Source organism: Suricata suricatta, chromosome 11 (assembly GCF_006229205.1).
Source record: "Suricata suricatta isolate VVHF042 chromosome 11, meerkat_22Aug2017_6uvM2_HiC, whole genome shotgun sequence".
Taxonomy (NCBI): domain Eukaryota; kingdom Metazoa; phylum Chordata; class Mammalia; order Carnivora; family Herpestidae; genus Suricata; species Suricata suricatta.
Window position 1 is genome coordinate 55,635,905 of NC_043710.1, and position 18,417 is coordinate 55,654,321.

Sequence of the window (18,417 nt, forward strand, 5' to 3'; positions counted from 1 at the left end):
ATGAGATTATGAAATCTGCTAAGAGAATAGATCTCAAGTGCTCTCACCACACACACAAAAAGGTGGTGACTGATAACGTCAGTTGGCTTCATTATGGTAACCATTTCATAGTGTTACATATATCAAAACATCATTTTGTACACCTTAAAATGAGATTATGGTTTTTATAAATAATCAAGTGTTTAGTAACTACCATAGTAACAGATGCTATAGATGGCTGGTCCAGAAAATGGGCTGGCCTAGGGCTGAAGGGCGGAAGCGTTCCTTCTTCATTCTTTAATCTTTGCAGTGCCATTATCTGATCTGAAGAACCCATGGCTAAAAAGACACGAAGACTCCCATTTTGGTGGCCTGAGAACACATCAATCACAGGCATGTAGCCGTCAACAGCAACCACTGGGTACTGAGCATCAAGCAGCAGGCGAGTAATTTTGGGATCTCTAGAGGGAGAGAGAGTATGAATGAACAAATAATAACCATCAATCATGTCTCAGAGCTGCTGCAGCATTTCCTACTTGACTTATTTCCTCAGTTTGTTAAAAAATAGGTCTATAGCTAGAAAAGTAATAGTGGTCTGAAAAAACATGATTCTACCATAACCCATGAAATACAAATTATCGGGCAATAAGTTCTAAATGTAGCAATCTGAAGGCAGGGAATATGTCTGATTTATCTGTTATCATCATGACCCCAAGCCCAGCATCTGGGATTGAGAACAATCTCAGTACAAGCTTATTGAATTGCACTATTTTACAGGGAGGCAGTGTGATCGACTGAAAAAGCATGGACTTTGGTGTCTGGCAGGTAAGATTTGGAATAGTATTACCAGTAACATCTTCCATCTACGATCCTTCAACACTGCAAAGGTTGATATTATCCACTATTAACAGATGAGAAAAAGTCCAAATGCTCATCATACCATGCTAAATCTTAGCTCTGCCACTTACTTGTTGGATGACTCTAAGTAATCAATTTAACATTTCTAAGTCTGTTTCCTCTTCTGAAAAATGCAGGTAACAAAACTTCCATCAAAGGGCTGGTAGGACTAAGCTAACAAATATAAAATACCAACTACAATACTTAGTACACAGTAAGTGCTAAGTAACTGGTAACTACGATTGTTTTATGCTCTTTCAGCAAATGGGGTGTAATGAAATGAGAAGGGAAGGGAAATACCAAACCACACTAATATCACAAGTAAAAAAAGGGGAAAAAGCCAAAGCCTACAGCTGACAGGGGCATGATTCCAGTAGCGTTCCGTAGCCTGACCATGCTTTCCAATGCTATCATCATAAGTATCTGACTGTTTACAGAAGGTTTACCCATTTATTTTCTCACTGGATTGTCACAACTGTGCCACAAGGGAGACAGGGGGCTATCATCGCCCTCATTTTACAAATGATGAAAAGAAAGCCAGAGAGATTGACTTTTATAAGTCAAACGACAAATTTCCTCATTTGTAAAAAGGGGATAATGATAATACTTCTGGAGGTTATAGAAAGGCTCACATGAGACAGTGCTCACCAAAGTGTTCTCTGTAAAATGTAAAACACAACATTTAAAACACAGCACCATGAGAAAGCTCTTAGGAGAGAAGTCAGAGCTAAAATAATTAAAGATCAGCACCTTGAACCCAAACAAAAAATTAACAGTCTGTTGTTAGGGCAGAAATAACCTTCAGATAAGTCAATATGCAACTGGGTGATAAGGAAGGTACAGTGATTACATGGAAGGTCCAGAAGACAACACTCGGTAGAGAAATCTTGCAATTAGCTGATGGGAACAAATGCTAATGTTTTTGTGACAGAGATAAACCATTAATTTTGTGAGGTGATAACCTTTGGTAGTAGAGTTTCTTGGTGAAGCGGTAGAACTCTCTGGGTTCTAAGCCTGTTTCTACTACTTACAATATATATAACAAGTTATTTAACTCTTCTGTGCCTCTGATAACTCATCTGTAAAACAGGGGAAGTAAAAGTTATCTGCCTTAGAAAACTGTTGTGAGGATTAAATGACCTGATGTATAAAAGGTTCTTAGCACAGGGCGTGAAACATGGTAAGCAGTATCTGTAAACTGTTTTAACATAGGAGAAAGAGCAGCCACTGCGGTGACACTGAGGAAAGTCCTCCAAGGTATTATTGGGCTAGTAGTCATGTTTGCAAACCCAAAGAATTCCTTTTCAGTCCAAACAAAGTTAAAGATATAAAGTAAAGAATATTTCAAAAGATCCTATTTACCTGAATGACATGTAAAACTGATGGAGGGGGAGTTTCACCAGCCCGAGCAACTTGTCCTGTCCTGGGCTCCGCACCTTGTTCCAAGTTTCAATTACCATCACATTGTTCTTCAGCCTTTCCAGGTATTTGGAAGACAGAGAGACAGGAATCACCTGGGGAGAGGAACAATCAAAAAACAAAACAAATACCCACATCTGAGAAAAAGGATAAATTTATACTTTTATTCAAGTAGTAACTGAAAGCAATGTACAGTACTAGGAACCGAAGACATTAAAATAAAACCCATCATGTATTCTCAAGATAAGCCAGTCTGTTGTAAGAGACCAACTAAAGGCCAAATACAAAATGGTATGAGTTCTCTGATGACAAAGGCCATATAGATGAGGCTTTGAAGACACAGACTTGTCAATGACTGTGACTGCCCGCCTCATCCAAGCCTTTGCAAGGCAAAATGACCTATTTGCAAATCCCTGCAGAAAGATAGATGTTTTTGAAACCAAGATGGCTACTGACTAGAGAAGGGTTGAGCACCTAATCAAAGGGCAGCCAACCCGCTGGTTTGGATGGAATTGCCTAGTGCAAAAAGCTCTGTCCAATCCATGTCATGGTGAATTACAAGTCAACTGTTCATTTGGATTTTCAATTATTTGAGAATTGGCCAGCCAGCTGGTAGCTGAAAGAGAAAAAGAAGTCACAAAGAGAAGCAGAGATCTGCAGCCAAGAGAGAGTCTGTTTCATTAATGGCAGAATCAAGGGCTCACCAATTTGAAGTGACCTAAGCTGCAATATAACTGCATCAGCAGAGGAGAGATAAGCCCCATGAGGAAACCAAGAGAAAACATGAAGGGGAAAAGGGTGAAATCAATAATGATGTAAGACAAGATGAGAGGAAGACACCAGAAGGGCACAGAACCTGAACACACCTACTTTTGTATCCATCTAAAAACCTCCAATTACATTAGCACATGAGCACATTTCTGTTCTGCAAAACCAAACAAAGTGAAAGAGCGACCTAACCTACAAAGGGGAGATTTCAGAGAAAGCTGCTGGCAGAAAGTAACCCTAAATTCTTTTTTTTTTTTAATTCTTAAGGATAAGCAGAAGTTAACTAGTACAAAAAGCTCTAATAGGAGTCATGAAGGCTGAGAAGGAAATGCAAGGCAGAGGAAAAGCACACACAAGTACACAGAGTAGGGAAAAAGAACATTTAGGAAACTGCAAGTAGCTGAGCATAGCTGGACTACCTAGTGTGAAGGGAAGAGTGACAGGAGTCGAGACCAGAGAAGTACAGTCAGGCAGTTGTTAAATAGGCTTATAGTCCAAAGTAAACATCTGAACTACCCTGAAGGCCAGGGGGAATCACTGAGAAGTTTAAAGCAGGGAAATAAAATATTCAGGTTAGTGTTTAAGAAAGATCATTCCTATTGGTACAAAGAAGAACAGACAGGGAGAGACCAGAAACAGACTAGACTGAAGGCTATTTGGAATGAGAAAGAGGGCCTGAATAAAAGTAATAGCAGTGATGTTGGGTGAGAGGATTGAGTCTGGAGATAATGAAATATGCAGCATCTACTGGATTTGGTGAATAATTATATAATAAAGAATCAAGGATACCTTTCAGGTTCTGCTCGGGTTTCTGAGTAGATTACAATATGAACTAGGGCAGATAGAAGATGGAGAAACAGATTTGGAAGGAATAATAAATTCGTATTCAGACACATTTGAATTCCTTCTTTCATTTATATACCTTTATTAAATACCTGTTGATATGCCAGGCAGTGCATTAGGTGCCAAGTGTAAAGTGATTTTGAGACATCTGGGGATGATGAGCAGCAGTTAGATACAGAGATCAGAAACTTGAAGGAATTTCTGGCCTACATGGAAGTACAGATTTGGAAGCTCTCTCCATAAAAATAATAGCTGAAGCTATGAGAGTATAAGTAGTGACCATGGGAAAAGAGGGATGGTTTAGACGAGTGCCAAGGATAGAGCAATGAAGAGGAGCACCAATAATAAAGGTAAAAAAGGGAGAAACAAGTGCTGGGGTCACCACTCATTTCATAGTTTTCCTACTGGCCCAAAGACGGAAAAAGAGCAGCTGTTGATTCAGGAAGAAAATGAGAGAGCAGAGTTACAAAAATCAAGAAAGGAAACTTTTTTTTTAAATTTATTTTGAGAAAGGGAGCATGAGCTGGGGAGGGGCAGAGAGAGATGGGGAGAGACAGAGAATATCAAGTAGACTCCGGGCTGTCAGCAGAGAACCTGACATAGGGCTTAACCTCACAAACTGTAAGATCATGAACTGAGCAAAAATCATAGACATTTAACCAACAGAGCTGCCTAGGCATCCCAAGAAAGAAATAATTTGAGCCAACAGCATCAAATTCTACAGAAAAATCAAGCCAGATAAGTATTCAAAGAAGTGGAGGTATAAATGAGAGAAAAAATTAAAAAAGAAAAAGTTTGGAGGTACAGAAAAGAAAGGGGAAAGTTTAGTTCTAGATGAAGGATAAAGGAATAGAATTCAGAACTCAGACAAAAGAAACAGTGGAAAACGATATCAACTGAGGCAGAATAGAAGGAAATAAAGACACAAAAAGTTTTAAAATGTTGACAATGTCTTGTCCACTTCCCTTTCCATAGTGGGAACGGATCTGCATGCCAGATATTACAAAGGTTTTCCCCAGTCTCAACATTCTAGGTTTCCTTTATAACGGAATTATGATTTGGGAACAGTACTTGTCTCCCTCCTTCATGCAGCCCTTAATGGATATAGGGGGTTAAGAGATGTACAAAGTTACCTGAGAAAAGTTAAAGACTGGTTGCGTTGTGCCCCATGCGATGACAGATCTGGTGACTTCCTCTGTGCTGAAAAGTTTGCAATTTAAATAAACATTGCATGGCAGAGGTTTGTCAGATTCTCCAGTAATGAAATCTTTCCCATCTGGTACCATCAACAACACATGCAACAGCAAAGCACTCTCTTTTGTTGACCCATCTGGCTGGTTTGCTAAATTGTGAGAGGCCGGCACAGACGTGAAGGTTGAAGGATTTGGCACAACAGGGCTTGGTGACTTTGGGTTGGAGAGTACCAAATTCTGCACTTTCTTTGCAACTTCTTCATTAATTTGATTTGGGTTCTCTGGATTTTTAGTACAGGTAACACGTTGACCAGGTTCTGATAATGTCTTATCTGGACTTGTAACAGTACAATGTGGGCCATGTTGGATGCTGTTACTTAATTTAGTATTCACACCAGTGAAATCATTGTTATCTATAACAAGCTCCACAGTTACCTATAAAACACAAAAGGAAGTGAGTTAGTGGGAATATTTTCTGAAATCAAAAATCAGAATTTTGGAGCTAGAGGAAATCAGATTACTAGAAAATAATTAACTCATTCTCAAATACCATAATAGTAAGAACACTAATAGACTATATATACATTACCTTATCAGGATTAAGAAAATCTAGACAGATGATTTGTCAACAATATAAGCTGAACCTGGAATATCATCTTGTGCCAGAAAAGAAGGATGTGCTCAGAAAAAGATGGAGACATATTGAAAGGACACAGAATTCAGTCAAAGGAGCTCACACTGCTCAAATCGGGGACAATGTGAGCATCAAAATGAACAATAATACTAAAGGAGTATAACCTGCTGAATAATGTAAAAAACATGAGTCTATACTGATATAAATACAGGAGAACAGACTACTCTTCTGGAGAGTAGAATGCAATAAGTAAATACTTAAGAAATTGAAAAGTTAGAAAATCATCATGTTACAATCGTTATAGTAATAAGTGATTCAGGTAAACCAGAGTGGAGGACATTATACAAATTAAAGCACTTAAAAATATACCAAAGTAGTAAAAGACAAAGAAGGGATGCAAAATTGTTCTACATTAAAGGAGATGAAAGAGAGATGACAAATGTAATGGATAATCCTGGAATGGAAAAAAAATTCTTTAAATGGAAGTGTTGGCACAATTGGTGAAACTCGCATATGGACTATAAACATTACCAATGTTAATTTTTATACTTATTCAGTGTTTTGTATGGTAATGTCCTTGTTCTTAGGAAATATAAGAATTTAGGGGGGAAGGAGGCATGTCTATAGCATATTCTCAAACAGTTCAGAAAAAAATTGTGTGTGCGTGTGTGGGGAGGAGTGCACAGGGACACACAGAGAAAAAGACAGGGAGAAAGGGAGAGACAAAAGATAATTATAAAGCAAATGTGACAAATGTTAGTAATTGGTGAGTCTAGGTAAAGGGTGTGTGAGTTTGTTCTATTTTTGCAATTTTTCTCTAAGTTTGAAGTTATTAGGGATAAAGGGGACTTTCATGTTCCCTTTATTGAAAACCACAGCCAAGTTCTTTTCACTCGATTGAATGTGGACAGCAATCTACCTACAACAGTACTTCTCTCAACAGAGCCAGGACAGAAACAATTTCCAGTCCATCAGTTCTATTAATTCCTCTGTTCTGGTTTTAACCTTGCAGTCCAGAATGAACGAGGCAAACCAAAAATAAAACTTTGATGGGGAAGAGTAATGTGATATTAATTTTTTGGAATGACAATCACACAGTCCTTAAAACAAACTGGTATTTATTATCAAGAAGACAAGGAAGGAAACAGAAAGGGCTTCCAAGAGGCGGCAGCAGCATGAAAATCAAGATTCAAAGCATGGAGGTATGAACCAGCATGATACCTTATTGGTTCTGTACATAGTTTGATATGGCTTCTGGCAAGGAAGCTTCAAGTATTAGGCTAGTGCCATAAAGTGAGCCCTGTATTTTATCTTTTGGATAATGGAGAGCCATGGAAATGTCACAGGTATGGCTGTGATAATTTAAAAAAAATTTTGTTTTAAATTTTTTGAGAAACAGTGTGAGAAAGAGCACAAGCCAGGGAGGCAGGGGCAAAGAGAGAGAGACACACAGAATTCAAAGCAGGCTCCAGGCTCTCAGCTGTCAGCACAGAACCCAACATGGGGCTTGACTAAACTCACGAACCATAAATCATGACCTGAACCGAAGTCAGAAGTTTAACTGACTGAGCCATCCAGGTGCCCATGGCTGTGATTTCAAAAGCTCACAAGGACAGTAAGACAAGGCTATACTGAAGCCATACATTCAAATTCTGCTACCTAAGAAATCCTATAGCTTCTTAATACAAGAAAGGAACCCTCTCTCCAATGAATTATACATCAGAATTCATTCCACCAGGCCACAAACTCAGTCATTTCTCTCCTTGTTTCCTGTCACTACTCTAGTCTAAGCCACTAATTATCTCTTTTCTGGACTAATTTAATAGTCTCCCTATTTTTCTTCTTGCCCCCCCCACCCCCTCACAATCTATTGTCCACAGTTATCTTTTAAAAATGTAAATCAGGGGCACCTGGGTGGTTCAGTCTGTTAAACTTCCGACTTCAGCTCAGGTCATGATCTCACGGTTTGTGGGTTCGACTCCCACATCAGGCTCTGTGTTGACAGCAAGGAGCTGCTTGGGATTCCCTCTTTCTGCCCCTCCCTGACTCACACTTTCTCTCTTTCTCAAAATAAATAAACTTAAAAAAAATCAATCAGATGTCTTTCTCATGCTTCAAAGTCCTTTCTTGGCTCTTCTGATAAAATCTAAATCCTTTATGCTGACCTACAAAACTCTGAATGATATGGCCTGTCCCATCTTACTTTCTACCATTCTCCTTCTTGGCTCACTATTATATGGCAATATTCTTGCTTTAGGGCCTTTGCGTAATTTATTCTCTTTCTCTAGAATGATCTTTCCCCTGCTTTTTACTTGATGGACTCTACCTCTCCTTCAAATCTTACCTAAAATGTTACTCAGAGAGACCTTCTCTGACCACCATTGCCTATTTCTTGCCAGGTATTCACTATCACATCATACTGTTCATTTCCTTCAGTAATTCTGCTGCCCTATTTTAAAGAAGCTGTAAGAGGAGAGGCCCTGATTTTCTTGCTCAGTGCTAGCCAGTCATGCATGCTCTATAAATACTTGACTACCTGAATGTTTATCTATGTACCTTAAGGGGGCCAAATGGAGTCTGGTCATTTTCCTGTTGCACTGGCAGCTGGTTACTGAAAGAAAGCAACTCAGATTGAATGACACTTCGTAAAGGCAGTGATGCAGATCCAATGACTTCTGGCTGAGAGAAGGAAAGAAAAATTTTAGGTTAGTAAATAAAGACAAGCCACGGGAGATTTTAACTGAAGTGACAGCACAGGACAGCTTAGAAGAGAACCCATGCTTTGTGAAGTAAATAAATAGCTTAACTATTTGACAGAGGCAACGTTAAGTGGGAATCTATTTTCTTTCATATTTTGGTTCCTATTCTGGCTTTATTAGTTCTCCCTGGAAGATTATAGAGGGTTTCATAAGCCACCAAGAGTTTGGAAGATTATCTTTTTTATTTTTAAGGGTTAATTCTTTACACAAAGTTTTCAACTTCACTAATAAAAATAAAAACTAAAATTCAGATGATATAAAATTTTGCCATTAAACTAGAAAAATTATAAAACTTAACCCCAAGCAGGCTCTGCACTGTCAGTTCAGAGCCTAATGCAGGACTCCATCTCATCAACTGGGAGATCATGACCTGAGACAAAATCAAGAAGCAGACACATTCAACTAACTGAACCACTCACGCACCCCTTAAATATTTACTCTTTAGCCCAGTAATTGCACTTCTGGGAATTTATACTAAAGAAATATTAAACCCATAAAAAAATCGTATACACAAATATATCTTAAATATTTAGATATCTTAAAAATTAACAATTATAACTAGAGGTCAAATAATAAAGAATTATTAATTATAGACCACATTACTACAATGCAATAATATGTGGCCATTAAAATGATGTTTACAAAAAGTCTGAAATAACACAACCAATATTTGTTGTGATGTTTGGTAAAAATAGGGTTTTAAGTTAGAGATAGTAAATTTTTAAATATTTATAAAGATAATGTTAGTAAACAGGATAAAAACTGTATACAAAGTTATCCTAATACTGCCAAAGATTTACACATGTATTGTATTTAGTTAACAAAAGCAAAGGAAAAACATAAATATTAACAATAGTTATTCCTCGGTGATGGGATTACAGATAAAATTTTTGCTTTTCAAAAATATTTTTCAAATTCTCTGCAAAACACATGTACAATTCTTTTAATAGAAAAAAGTCATTAGCTAGATGATTCAATATAAATATAAACTGAAATGTTTATAGAGGTTGTCTTGAGGTTGTCGAATTATGTGTTTTTATACCTCTTTCCTATTTCGGTATATTTGCCAAAAAGAATTTGTATTATTTATATCCTCTGAAAAAACAAACAAACCTCAAGCTACATTCCTCATGTGATCCACACCAAAAAGAAAGTCAAAGATTAGAAAGGCTACTGTTTTACTAAAAACTGCTCATGACATAGTTTATTGATGTATGTTGTGCCAACTGCCAGTGGATTTTATTAACTTGGAATAAGCTGATCAAAACTGCTATCCACATTATATCATCTTGGACCTCTACATGTTCTGCCTAGAACTAGGAAATAGAGTCTTCAATTAAGGCTAATAACCTATATAAATCCAAGTAGTCACCTCTCTGTAAGCAGGGAATACAGTGAAAAGGCTAAAAATTTAGGATCTGAAGTCAGAAAACTTGAGATCGACTTCTGCCTGGCTTTGTCTTTTATTAGCTTGGGTGATCTTAGACACATTACTTCAGTAAATCTCAGTTTGTCTGTAAAATAAAGATAATAATGTACCTAATTCACAGAATTGTAATGGTTAAATTTGATAGTGTGTTTGTGTGGTGCTTTTAGCCTATATGGCTTCTAATAAATAGTAAACAGAAATTAGAAGTAATAATAAGCATTAGTGCTGTTTGACCCTGGAGAAATTCCTAGTTTAGGTAGGCATATAATTTAAGTATGCTCTAATTCCCTAGTATAAATGGTAAGGCAAAGGTCAAAATCACTTAAGATACCTTTTTCTGTGGGTTTTTCTTAGTGTAAATTTGGAAAGTGAGGTTGGAATTCCACCAGTGTTCTATCATTGGGCCACCAAACTGTACTGGAAACACAGATCGCTGCTGGAATTTCACCACTGTAAGGAGAACCAAACACATAAGCACATGTCAGCTATCCAACTAGAGCCATCATCAGTCCATGCTGTGACACCACCCACCTTCCCTTTTGATCTAACTAAAATCTTTTTCAGAAATCTAGTCTGTGTAATGTCATAAAAGTGTTAAGGTCATAGAGATTTAAGGAGCAGATACAAAGAGAAAATTTTGGGTATGGCACATGGAAGATAATCAGTGCTATGTTGCTCTAGTTTTGGTATGAGAAGTTAATGTCAAGGACATGAGCACGGAATGTGAAAAAAGATAACTTCACTGGGTGTAAGGTAGTATGACTTACTGTTTTTAAAAAACAAGTTGGTAGGTAGTATAACAAAAGAAGGGGGTGGGCTGGAGGTGGCACAATGAGGGATAAATGAAGAGAATTGAATAAAAAACTATAACAACAAAAATAAGTTTATATTCTGGCTGAAGACTAGGGGAGGGGACTCCTACTATCATATTCACACAAGGTACCAGGTACTGATCTTACTCAGCAGGGTTAGGCAGGGTAAAGCCGTCTCTTAGACGGAAGGGAAGGGGTTTTTGCTGTAATAACAACTGTAAACAGGATAATGTAGTGTTAGTATTTGAGTCTGTGCTCACTGGTATGGGGTTTCAACAGATAAAAAAAAAAAAAGGAATCTGGGATTAGAATCAAAGAATATAAATTCCAGCTCCCGTTCTGTTACTTGCTAGTGATCACCTCAGCCATAATTTACCACCTGTAAAATGATCTTCCTGTTTATTCACTTCTATACTCTTAAAATGGACCTGGAAAACCCTTACAAAGGCTCAGGTGCAGAGAGACTCGCTATCTCTGGTATTCATTCAAACTGCTCATTTTGGTCTACTGATTAATTTTATTCATCTTTGCAATCTTTTAACTTTTTTTTTTTTTTAATATATTCTTAACAAAAAATTTTTAAGGCCTTTTTTTTGTTTTTTGGAGAGAGGGTGCACATTGTGCAAGTTGGGGAGGGGCAGAGAGAGAGAGAGAATCCCAAGCAGGCTCAGCACTGTCAGTGCAGATCTCAGCACTGTGAGATCAATGACCTAATCCAAAATCAAAAGTCAGACCCTCGACCAACTGAGCCACCCTCATCTTTTCCACCTTAATGCTTGACTGTATACTTCTCTTGGTACTCATAGATAGATCTGGGTCTTCTAATCTGAATTCACATAGGAACTGCAAACAAAAGGTCTGGGCCCAGGAAGCCCAATACCCACTAGACAGTTCCCCTCATCAGCCAGGGAAGGGAAGTAAGACAATACCTACACCTCATCAGTGTGCTGAAAGGACTGAGGTAAGAGGTGAAAAAGCACTGTGGATACTGAAGAATATTTTTTGTACAAACAAAACTATTTCACTCAGATTTTTCCTCACCATCTAGGTACTAAATTTTTAGCACTATATTATCGTGATTCTGTTTCTAAAGCTCATGTTTTTGTTTTTACCACCATAAAAAGTGAGTTAAGGTAACAATGGAAAAATGAATCATGTAAATGAATTGCTAAACAATGTCCCAGAGAAGTTACTTTTTAAAATCTGGAAGGGTGGAAAATAAGCATTGGACGGTTATCTTGAAAATACCCAGTCTAATTCATATTATTGTTGAGAGAGGCACACAGATGAAAAAAAGTGATTTGCCTAAGGTCATACAATTAGTGTGTGGTATAAACAGAACTAGAATTCTGTCTTCTAATTCCTGGTTTGATGCTTATTCCACACTTACAATATGATCTTTCTCAGAAGGACATGGGGAGAACTCAATCACTGTGGCCAACAATAATGATAGCAATAACTGAAAAGCAATACAGACTAAGAGCACAGGACTTGGAATAAAAAAATGTTCTAGGTTCTAATTCTAGTTCACCAATAAACCAGTTATATGATCTTAGACAAGATACGTGATTATGAGACAGTCATAAAGGACTGAGGGTTTTTTTTTTTTTAACGAAAATCAGTTAAATGGCTAATGTATATAAAACACTGAGTTGAGTTCTTGGCATGTAGTTGAGTATCCCATAAATGTGAGCTACTGTTAGTTACTATTACTGTTAGTTACTATGTTATTATTTTAGAGTTTAATGCTTTTATTCTCATTTTCCCATCTGACTGTCTATCACTCCCTGTGTCCTTGTTTTGCAGGTACTACGTTAAATGAAACTCATGTGTCCTTGTTGTACATCAATTTTATAGATGCGGAAACTGAGGTTCAGAGAAAGTTTAAGAAACTCACCAAATGTCACACAGGTTAGAGAGAGATAGAGGGGAAGACCTGAGAAAGCGATCCAACACTTTCCCCTGCGTGTAGGGGTTTGGTAAGTTTTAAACATACTAAAGTTCCTCAAACAAACTGCCAGCCAGCAGGATCAATTACGCATTTCTGAATGCTCTGAACAAACCTCCAGAGCAGTTTCTGTTGCTGTCAATAATTTAAGCACTCAGCCAGGAAGTAAAGTATGAAAAAATTTAAATGCCCGAATTCTCCCTTTAAGGTGATGGGGAAAGTAAAGTCAACATTAACTAGTAAAAAATAAGTTAAATTACTTTAAGTGCTGTTTTTAAGTGTAAGTATTTTTAATGTTTGTGCTGGATATACTCACATCAAATGAGAAATGATGCATGTACAAAATTATTCTACTGAGATACCATTTTTAACAGTAAGACTGAAAACAACTTAAATATTGATATGCTAATCAGTAAGGCATGTTTATTTTTTTCTGTTTATTTATTTTTGAGAGAGAGTACAAGTGGAGGATGTACGGGGTAGGGGGGGAGACAGAGGATCCAAAGTGGGATCTGCATAGACAGCAGAGAACCCAATCTCATGGATCAAACCCATGAACCATGAGATTATGATCTGAGCTAACGTTGGACGCTCAAGTGACTGAGCCACCCAGGTGGCCCACAATAAGGGGTGTTTAAATTATGGCATATGCATACAATGGAATATTATTAACCAAAAAGGACTGGAAATACGGATGAAAAAACTACTAAGATACACCGTTAAAGACAAGGTGCAGAACCATGCATATGGTATGCTAATCCTTGGGTAAAAATGGGAGGCCAATAAAGGATAAACATATTTTTGCTCATATATGGATAAAATATCTTAGGAATGAGATAAATTTACGCCACTGCCTACAAAGATTTTGAACCAAGTGAATGGATTATATCTAGTTAAAATAATAAACAGGGGCTCCTGGGTGGCTCAGTCAGTTAAGTGTCTGAACCTTGATTTCAGTTTAGGTCATGATCTCATGATTCTTGAGTTCAAGCCCATGTTGGGCTCTGTGCTGACAGTGTGGAGCCTGCTTGGAGTTCTCTTTCCCTCTCTCTCTGCCTCTCCCCTGCTCACATTATCTTTCTCTCTCAAAATAAATAAATAAACATTAAATATAAATAAAACAAAGCAAAATAAAAATTTAAAAATCCAATGTTACCATGCTATATAGGAAAGTCATTAAATGTATAGGAGAGTTAGGATATCTTTTACTTCTCAAATTACCTCCCAGAGAAGGAATTCCACACTGATGAACTACTCATGGGTTAAACTGGATAATCAAGGCAAAGATATTCACAAAAGCTGTTAGAAAGTTATAGAACTTTGGGTGACATGAACATAAAGGTTTATATTATCCTTTTACTTTTTTGTATTAATAATACTTAAGGAAAAAAATATCAAAAGTACATGCAAGAAAAGGAAAACTATACTGGACTACAGTAAAAGTTAAGACTTTTGTGCTATAAGTGATACTTTTTATAAAGTGAAAGGATACTTTTTAGAAAGAAGATATTTGAAAATCATAGCTCTCATAAGGGTCTGATATCCCAAATATGTAACTCATAAGGATCTTATATCCAGAATGTATAAAGAATTCTTACAACCCAGTAACAAAAACTTAAAATAGTCAAAGGACTGCAACAGATATTTCTCCAAGATAAACAAATGGACAGTAAGTATATGAAACCAAAACCCCAGTGAGGGACACCTGGGTGGCTCAGTGAGTTAAGTGTCTCACTCTTGATTTCAGCTCACATCATGTTCTCACAGTCTGTGGGATCGTGCCCTGTGTTGGGCTCTGCGCTGACAGCACAGAGTCTGCTTAGGATTCTCTCTCTCCCTCTCTCTCTCTCTCTCTCTCTCTCAAAATAAATAAATAAATAAATAAATAAATAAATAATTAAACAACAACAACAGCCACAGTGAGATACTACTTCATAACCTCTAAGATGGCTAAAGAAAAAAATAATGAAAGACAACAAGTGTTGGTGAGGATGTGGAGAACTGGAACCCTCCACAGACAGCTGCTGAGAATGTAAAATGGTGGCACGACCGTTGGCAGTTCTTCAGAAAGTTAAAAACATACAGTTATCATATGACCCAGCAATTCCACTGTTAGGTACACACCCAAGGGAAAGGAAAACATACCCACACAAAAACATGTACACTAATATTCATAATAACATTAGCCACAATAGCCAAAAAGCAGAACCCAAATACCCATCAGCTGATGAATGGATAACCAAATGTGGCAGAGCCATACAACTAAATATTATTTAGCAATAAAAAGGAGCAAGATACTGAAACATGCCATAAAATAGATCAAACTGGAAAATATTATGGTAAGTCAAAAAAGCCAGTTACAAAAATCACATATTGTATGATTCCATTTATGTGAAATGTCCAGAGTCAGTAAAATCATAGACAAAAAATAGATAAGGGGTTGCTTATTGCAGGTGGAGGTGGAGACAGGAAAATGAGGATGAATGCTAATGAATAAGGAATTTCTTTTGAAGGGATGCATATGTTCTAAATTAAGGTCACACAACATTTTGAAATTAATAAAAATGACTGAATTCTTCTGTAGGTTCAATGAAAACTTCAAACAGTTAAACTGTATAGTATGTGATTGTATCTTAATAAAGCTGTTTTAAAAAGGGGAATAAAAGAGGGGCACCTGGGTGGCTCAGTCGGTTAAGCATCCAACTTTGGCTCAGGTCATGATCTCGTGGTTCGGGGGTTTCAGCCCTGTGTCAGGCTCAGTGCTGACAGCTCAGAGCCTGGAGCCTGTTTTTGATTCTGTGTCTCCCTCTCTTTCTGCTTCTCCCCCACTCACATTCTGCCTCTCTCTCCCTCAAAAATAAATACTAAAATATTTTTAAAAATAAAGAATAGTGTTGGGAGCTGCCGAGTTTTGGCCGCCTCAGGCAAGGATATATCGCTCTCCAGGGAGTGACCAAAAAACCAAGATTTACATCTGGAGGCTAGGAGAGTGCATTTCCTGGTCCAGAATTCGGAGACAGTCATACTGGGCCAGACGAGAAAAGCCAAAATGAACAAAAGATCAACTGCATTCAGGTTTATGCAGCGCTAATCTTCCCCTGCCCAGTATTGCAGACAAAAGTCTGGGCTCTCCTTTTGATGCTATGTTCGGAGTTTCAGTTTCGGTTTCCCCTTTTTCTAATAATCATTTGACTCTGTTACCTGGCAACCAACCTGGGTCAGTTTCCCGCCCGAAATCCTATATAGGTGGATTATTTTCTTAATAAACGGGGGCTTGATCAGAATCGCTTGTCTTGCCTCACTCTCTGTGCTCCCCTTCCTGCCCTACTCTCTCTCTCTCCCTCCCTCAGGAACGGACCTGCAAGGATTTACCGCCCCGCTGGCCTGGGGGGGGGGTAGGGGGGCCAGACAAGTGACACCCCAACGTGGGGCTGAGTGAGGGAACACGACAGAATAGAAGAAAAATGGCAATAGTTGAACATACATGCTCTAAGCATCAAGAGTTCTGCATTCTAGTCTCAGGTATGTTACTGATTTCCTGCCTTGCATCAGGATAGTCCTAGCACCTCTGGGCCAGTCTCCTCACTTATAAAATAAAGGAATTAGAGTAGATTCACATCAAAATACTTTCTAACTCTAAGATTCTACAGTACTATGAAAGTCAGATGAGTATTTAGGGATTGAAAAATTCTTCCACAGCCAAAATATCCAGAAAAAAAGTCTCTTACTTCCGTCTGTAATTTTACTGGAGGCAAGTCGAACGACCTCAGTAATCAAAGCTGTTTTTCCCAATCCACCTTTAGAAAAGCCCACAGGAAAGTGATATTCCACAAAGAAGGTGCTAAAAAAACCAAAAAAAGTAATTAAAACATAAACCAAATAATAAATGTATTTACTGTCTGACCAATCCTATATATCTTTCAAGGTCCTATTTTCAGCACCTCAGATCCTCAGAGGCCCTATCTCTTGTCTTCAAAGTCTTCAAACTAGTCCTGTCAAGCAGAACTTCCTATGCTCCTATAGTTTGCTTGCTTGCTCGCTCACTCACTCAATCTATCAATCACTGACACATAATTGACATATAACATGATATCAGTTTTAGTCATATAGCATAATGATTTGACTTTTGTATATGTCGGAAAATGATCACAGTAAGTCTACAAATTTTCCACAGCACTTTTAATATAAAACACCTATTTTTGCTCCTATAGCCCTATGTTATACAGATAGCCATTTAAATGTGTGTCTCTTCTGACTATAAAGTATGTAACAACAGAGTCTGGGTCTTAGTTTCCTTTATTCTCATACTTACCTAATACCATGACCAAAACCTAATGAGGCATTTGTTATATTTTTGTTGACTGAATGATTCAAATGAAAGCACTTTTAAATAATAAAATGTTATACAATTATTTATCATTATCATCAGGCACACTTTCCAGAAATGTCAAATTTAGCTTTTCCTTATTAGAGACGTACTGCTTTGTTGTTGCTGTCAGCTTTGGTGGTCTCCCAGAAAAGCTTTTTTTACCAGAGGTCATCTGAGGACTATCTGGAGGGACTCTCATTGTTTCGATGATAATTCTGACGGAATGTGTTCTACCCAAAAGGGTCAGTCTGTCCACACTTAGTGTCATCATTTGGGCACCTTCTGGAGTTTCTGACCTCTGTTGTTCAACCAAATTTCTGCAAGGAGTTCAAACAGACAGTGAAACAGACAGTCTGAGGCCCAACATGAAATAATCTAGTTTGCACAGACAAGAAAATGAAAGAGGAAGGGCAGCAAATATCTTAATTCACAAAGTTATCAAAGATTGAGAAATGACTTTAATCACCACAATTCTGATCCTAATCCACAGTGAAAGAAAATTATAAAAATGTAAAAAACATTCTTATAATCAGGGCACCTGAGTGGCTCAGTCAGTTGAGCATCCAACTTCAGTTCAGGTCATGATCTCCCAGTTTGTGAGTTTGAGCCCTGCATCGGACTCGGTGCTGTCAGCACAGAGCCTGCTTTAGATCCTCTGTCCCCCTCTCTCTCTGCCCCTCTCCTGCACATACACCCTCTCAAAAAAAAACAAAAACAAAAACAAAAAAAACAAAAAACCAACTCAAACATTCTCATAATCTAAATTTTTTAAATGTTTTTAATTTATTTTTGATACAGAGAGAGACAAAGCATGAGAGGGGGAGGGGCAGAGAGAGAAGGAGACACAGAACCAGAAACAGACTCCAGGCTCTGAGCCAGCTGTCAGACAGAGCCTGACGCAGGGCTCGAACCCACAAATGTGAGATCTGACCTGAGCTGAACTCGGAGGCTTAACTGACTGAGCCACCCAGGTGCCCCAAACATTCTCATAATCTAAAGATTCATCTCTACACAAGTAGAAAAACTGATGTGACAGAATTAGATTTTCTATAAGAAATACAGACATTACCTCAGTTACCCACTACTTTAACATAGTATAGCACATATTTAACCCAGAATTCTGCTTTCTCCCTTACTCATTTTATTGTATTTTCATATTAACTTAAACTTAAAAAAAAATTTTTTTTTTAGAGAGAGAGCACAAGCATGGAGGGAGCACAAGGAGGGAGGGAGGGAGAGAGGGAAAGAGAGAGAACCCCAATCAGACTCCATGCTCAGCATGGATCCCTATGTGGGGCTCATGCCCATGACCCCGGGATCAGGAGTTGAGTCAAAATCAAGACTTGGACACTCAACTGACTGAGTGC

At 37.9% G+C, this 18,417-nt stretch overlaps 1 protein-coding gene across 2 annotated transcripts in view; it reads right to left on the bottom strand.

The window, feature by feature from the left end:
- Positions 1-18,417, bottom strand: part of C2CD3 (C2 domain containing 3 centriole elongation regulator) — a 140,624-nt gene that overhangs the window by 78,566 nt on the left and 43,641 nt on the right. For both annotated transcript variants that reach the window (XM_029956599.1, XM_029956600.1), the window contains 7 exons: positions 17,161-17,367; positions 16,410-16,522; positions 10,253-10,371; positions 8,290-8,412; positions 5,040-5,534; positions 2,239-2,390; positions 194-440 (listed from right to left, as the gene is read on the bottom strand). In XM_029956599.1, coding sequence (XP_029812459.1) covers positions 194-440; positions 2,239-2,390; positions 5,040-5,534; positions 8,290-8,412; positions 10,253-10,371; positions 16,410-16,522; positions 17,161-17,367 — 1,456 coding nt within the window. The remainder of the gene's footprint in view (positions 1-193; positions 441-2,238; positions 2,391-5,039; positions 5,535-8,289; positions 8,413-10,252; positions 10,372-16,409; positions 16,523-17,160; positions 17,368-18,417) is intronic.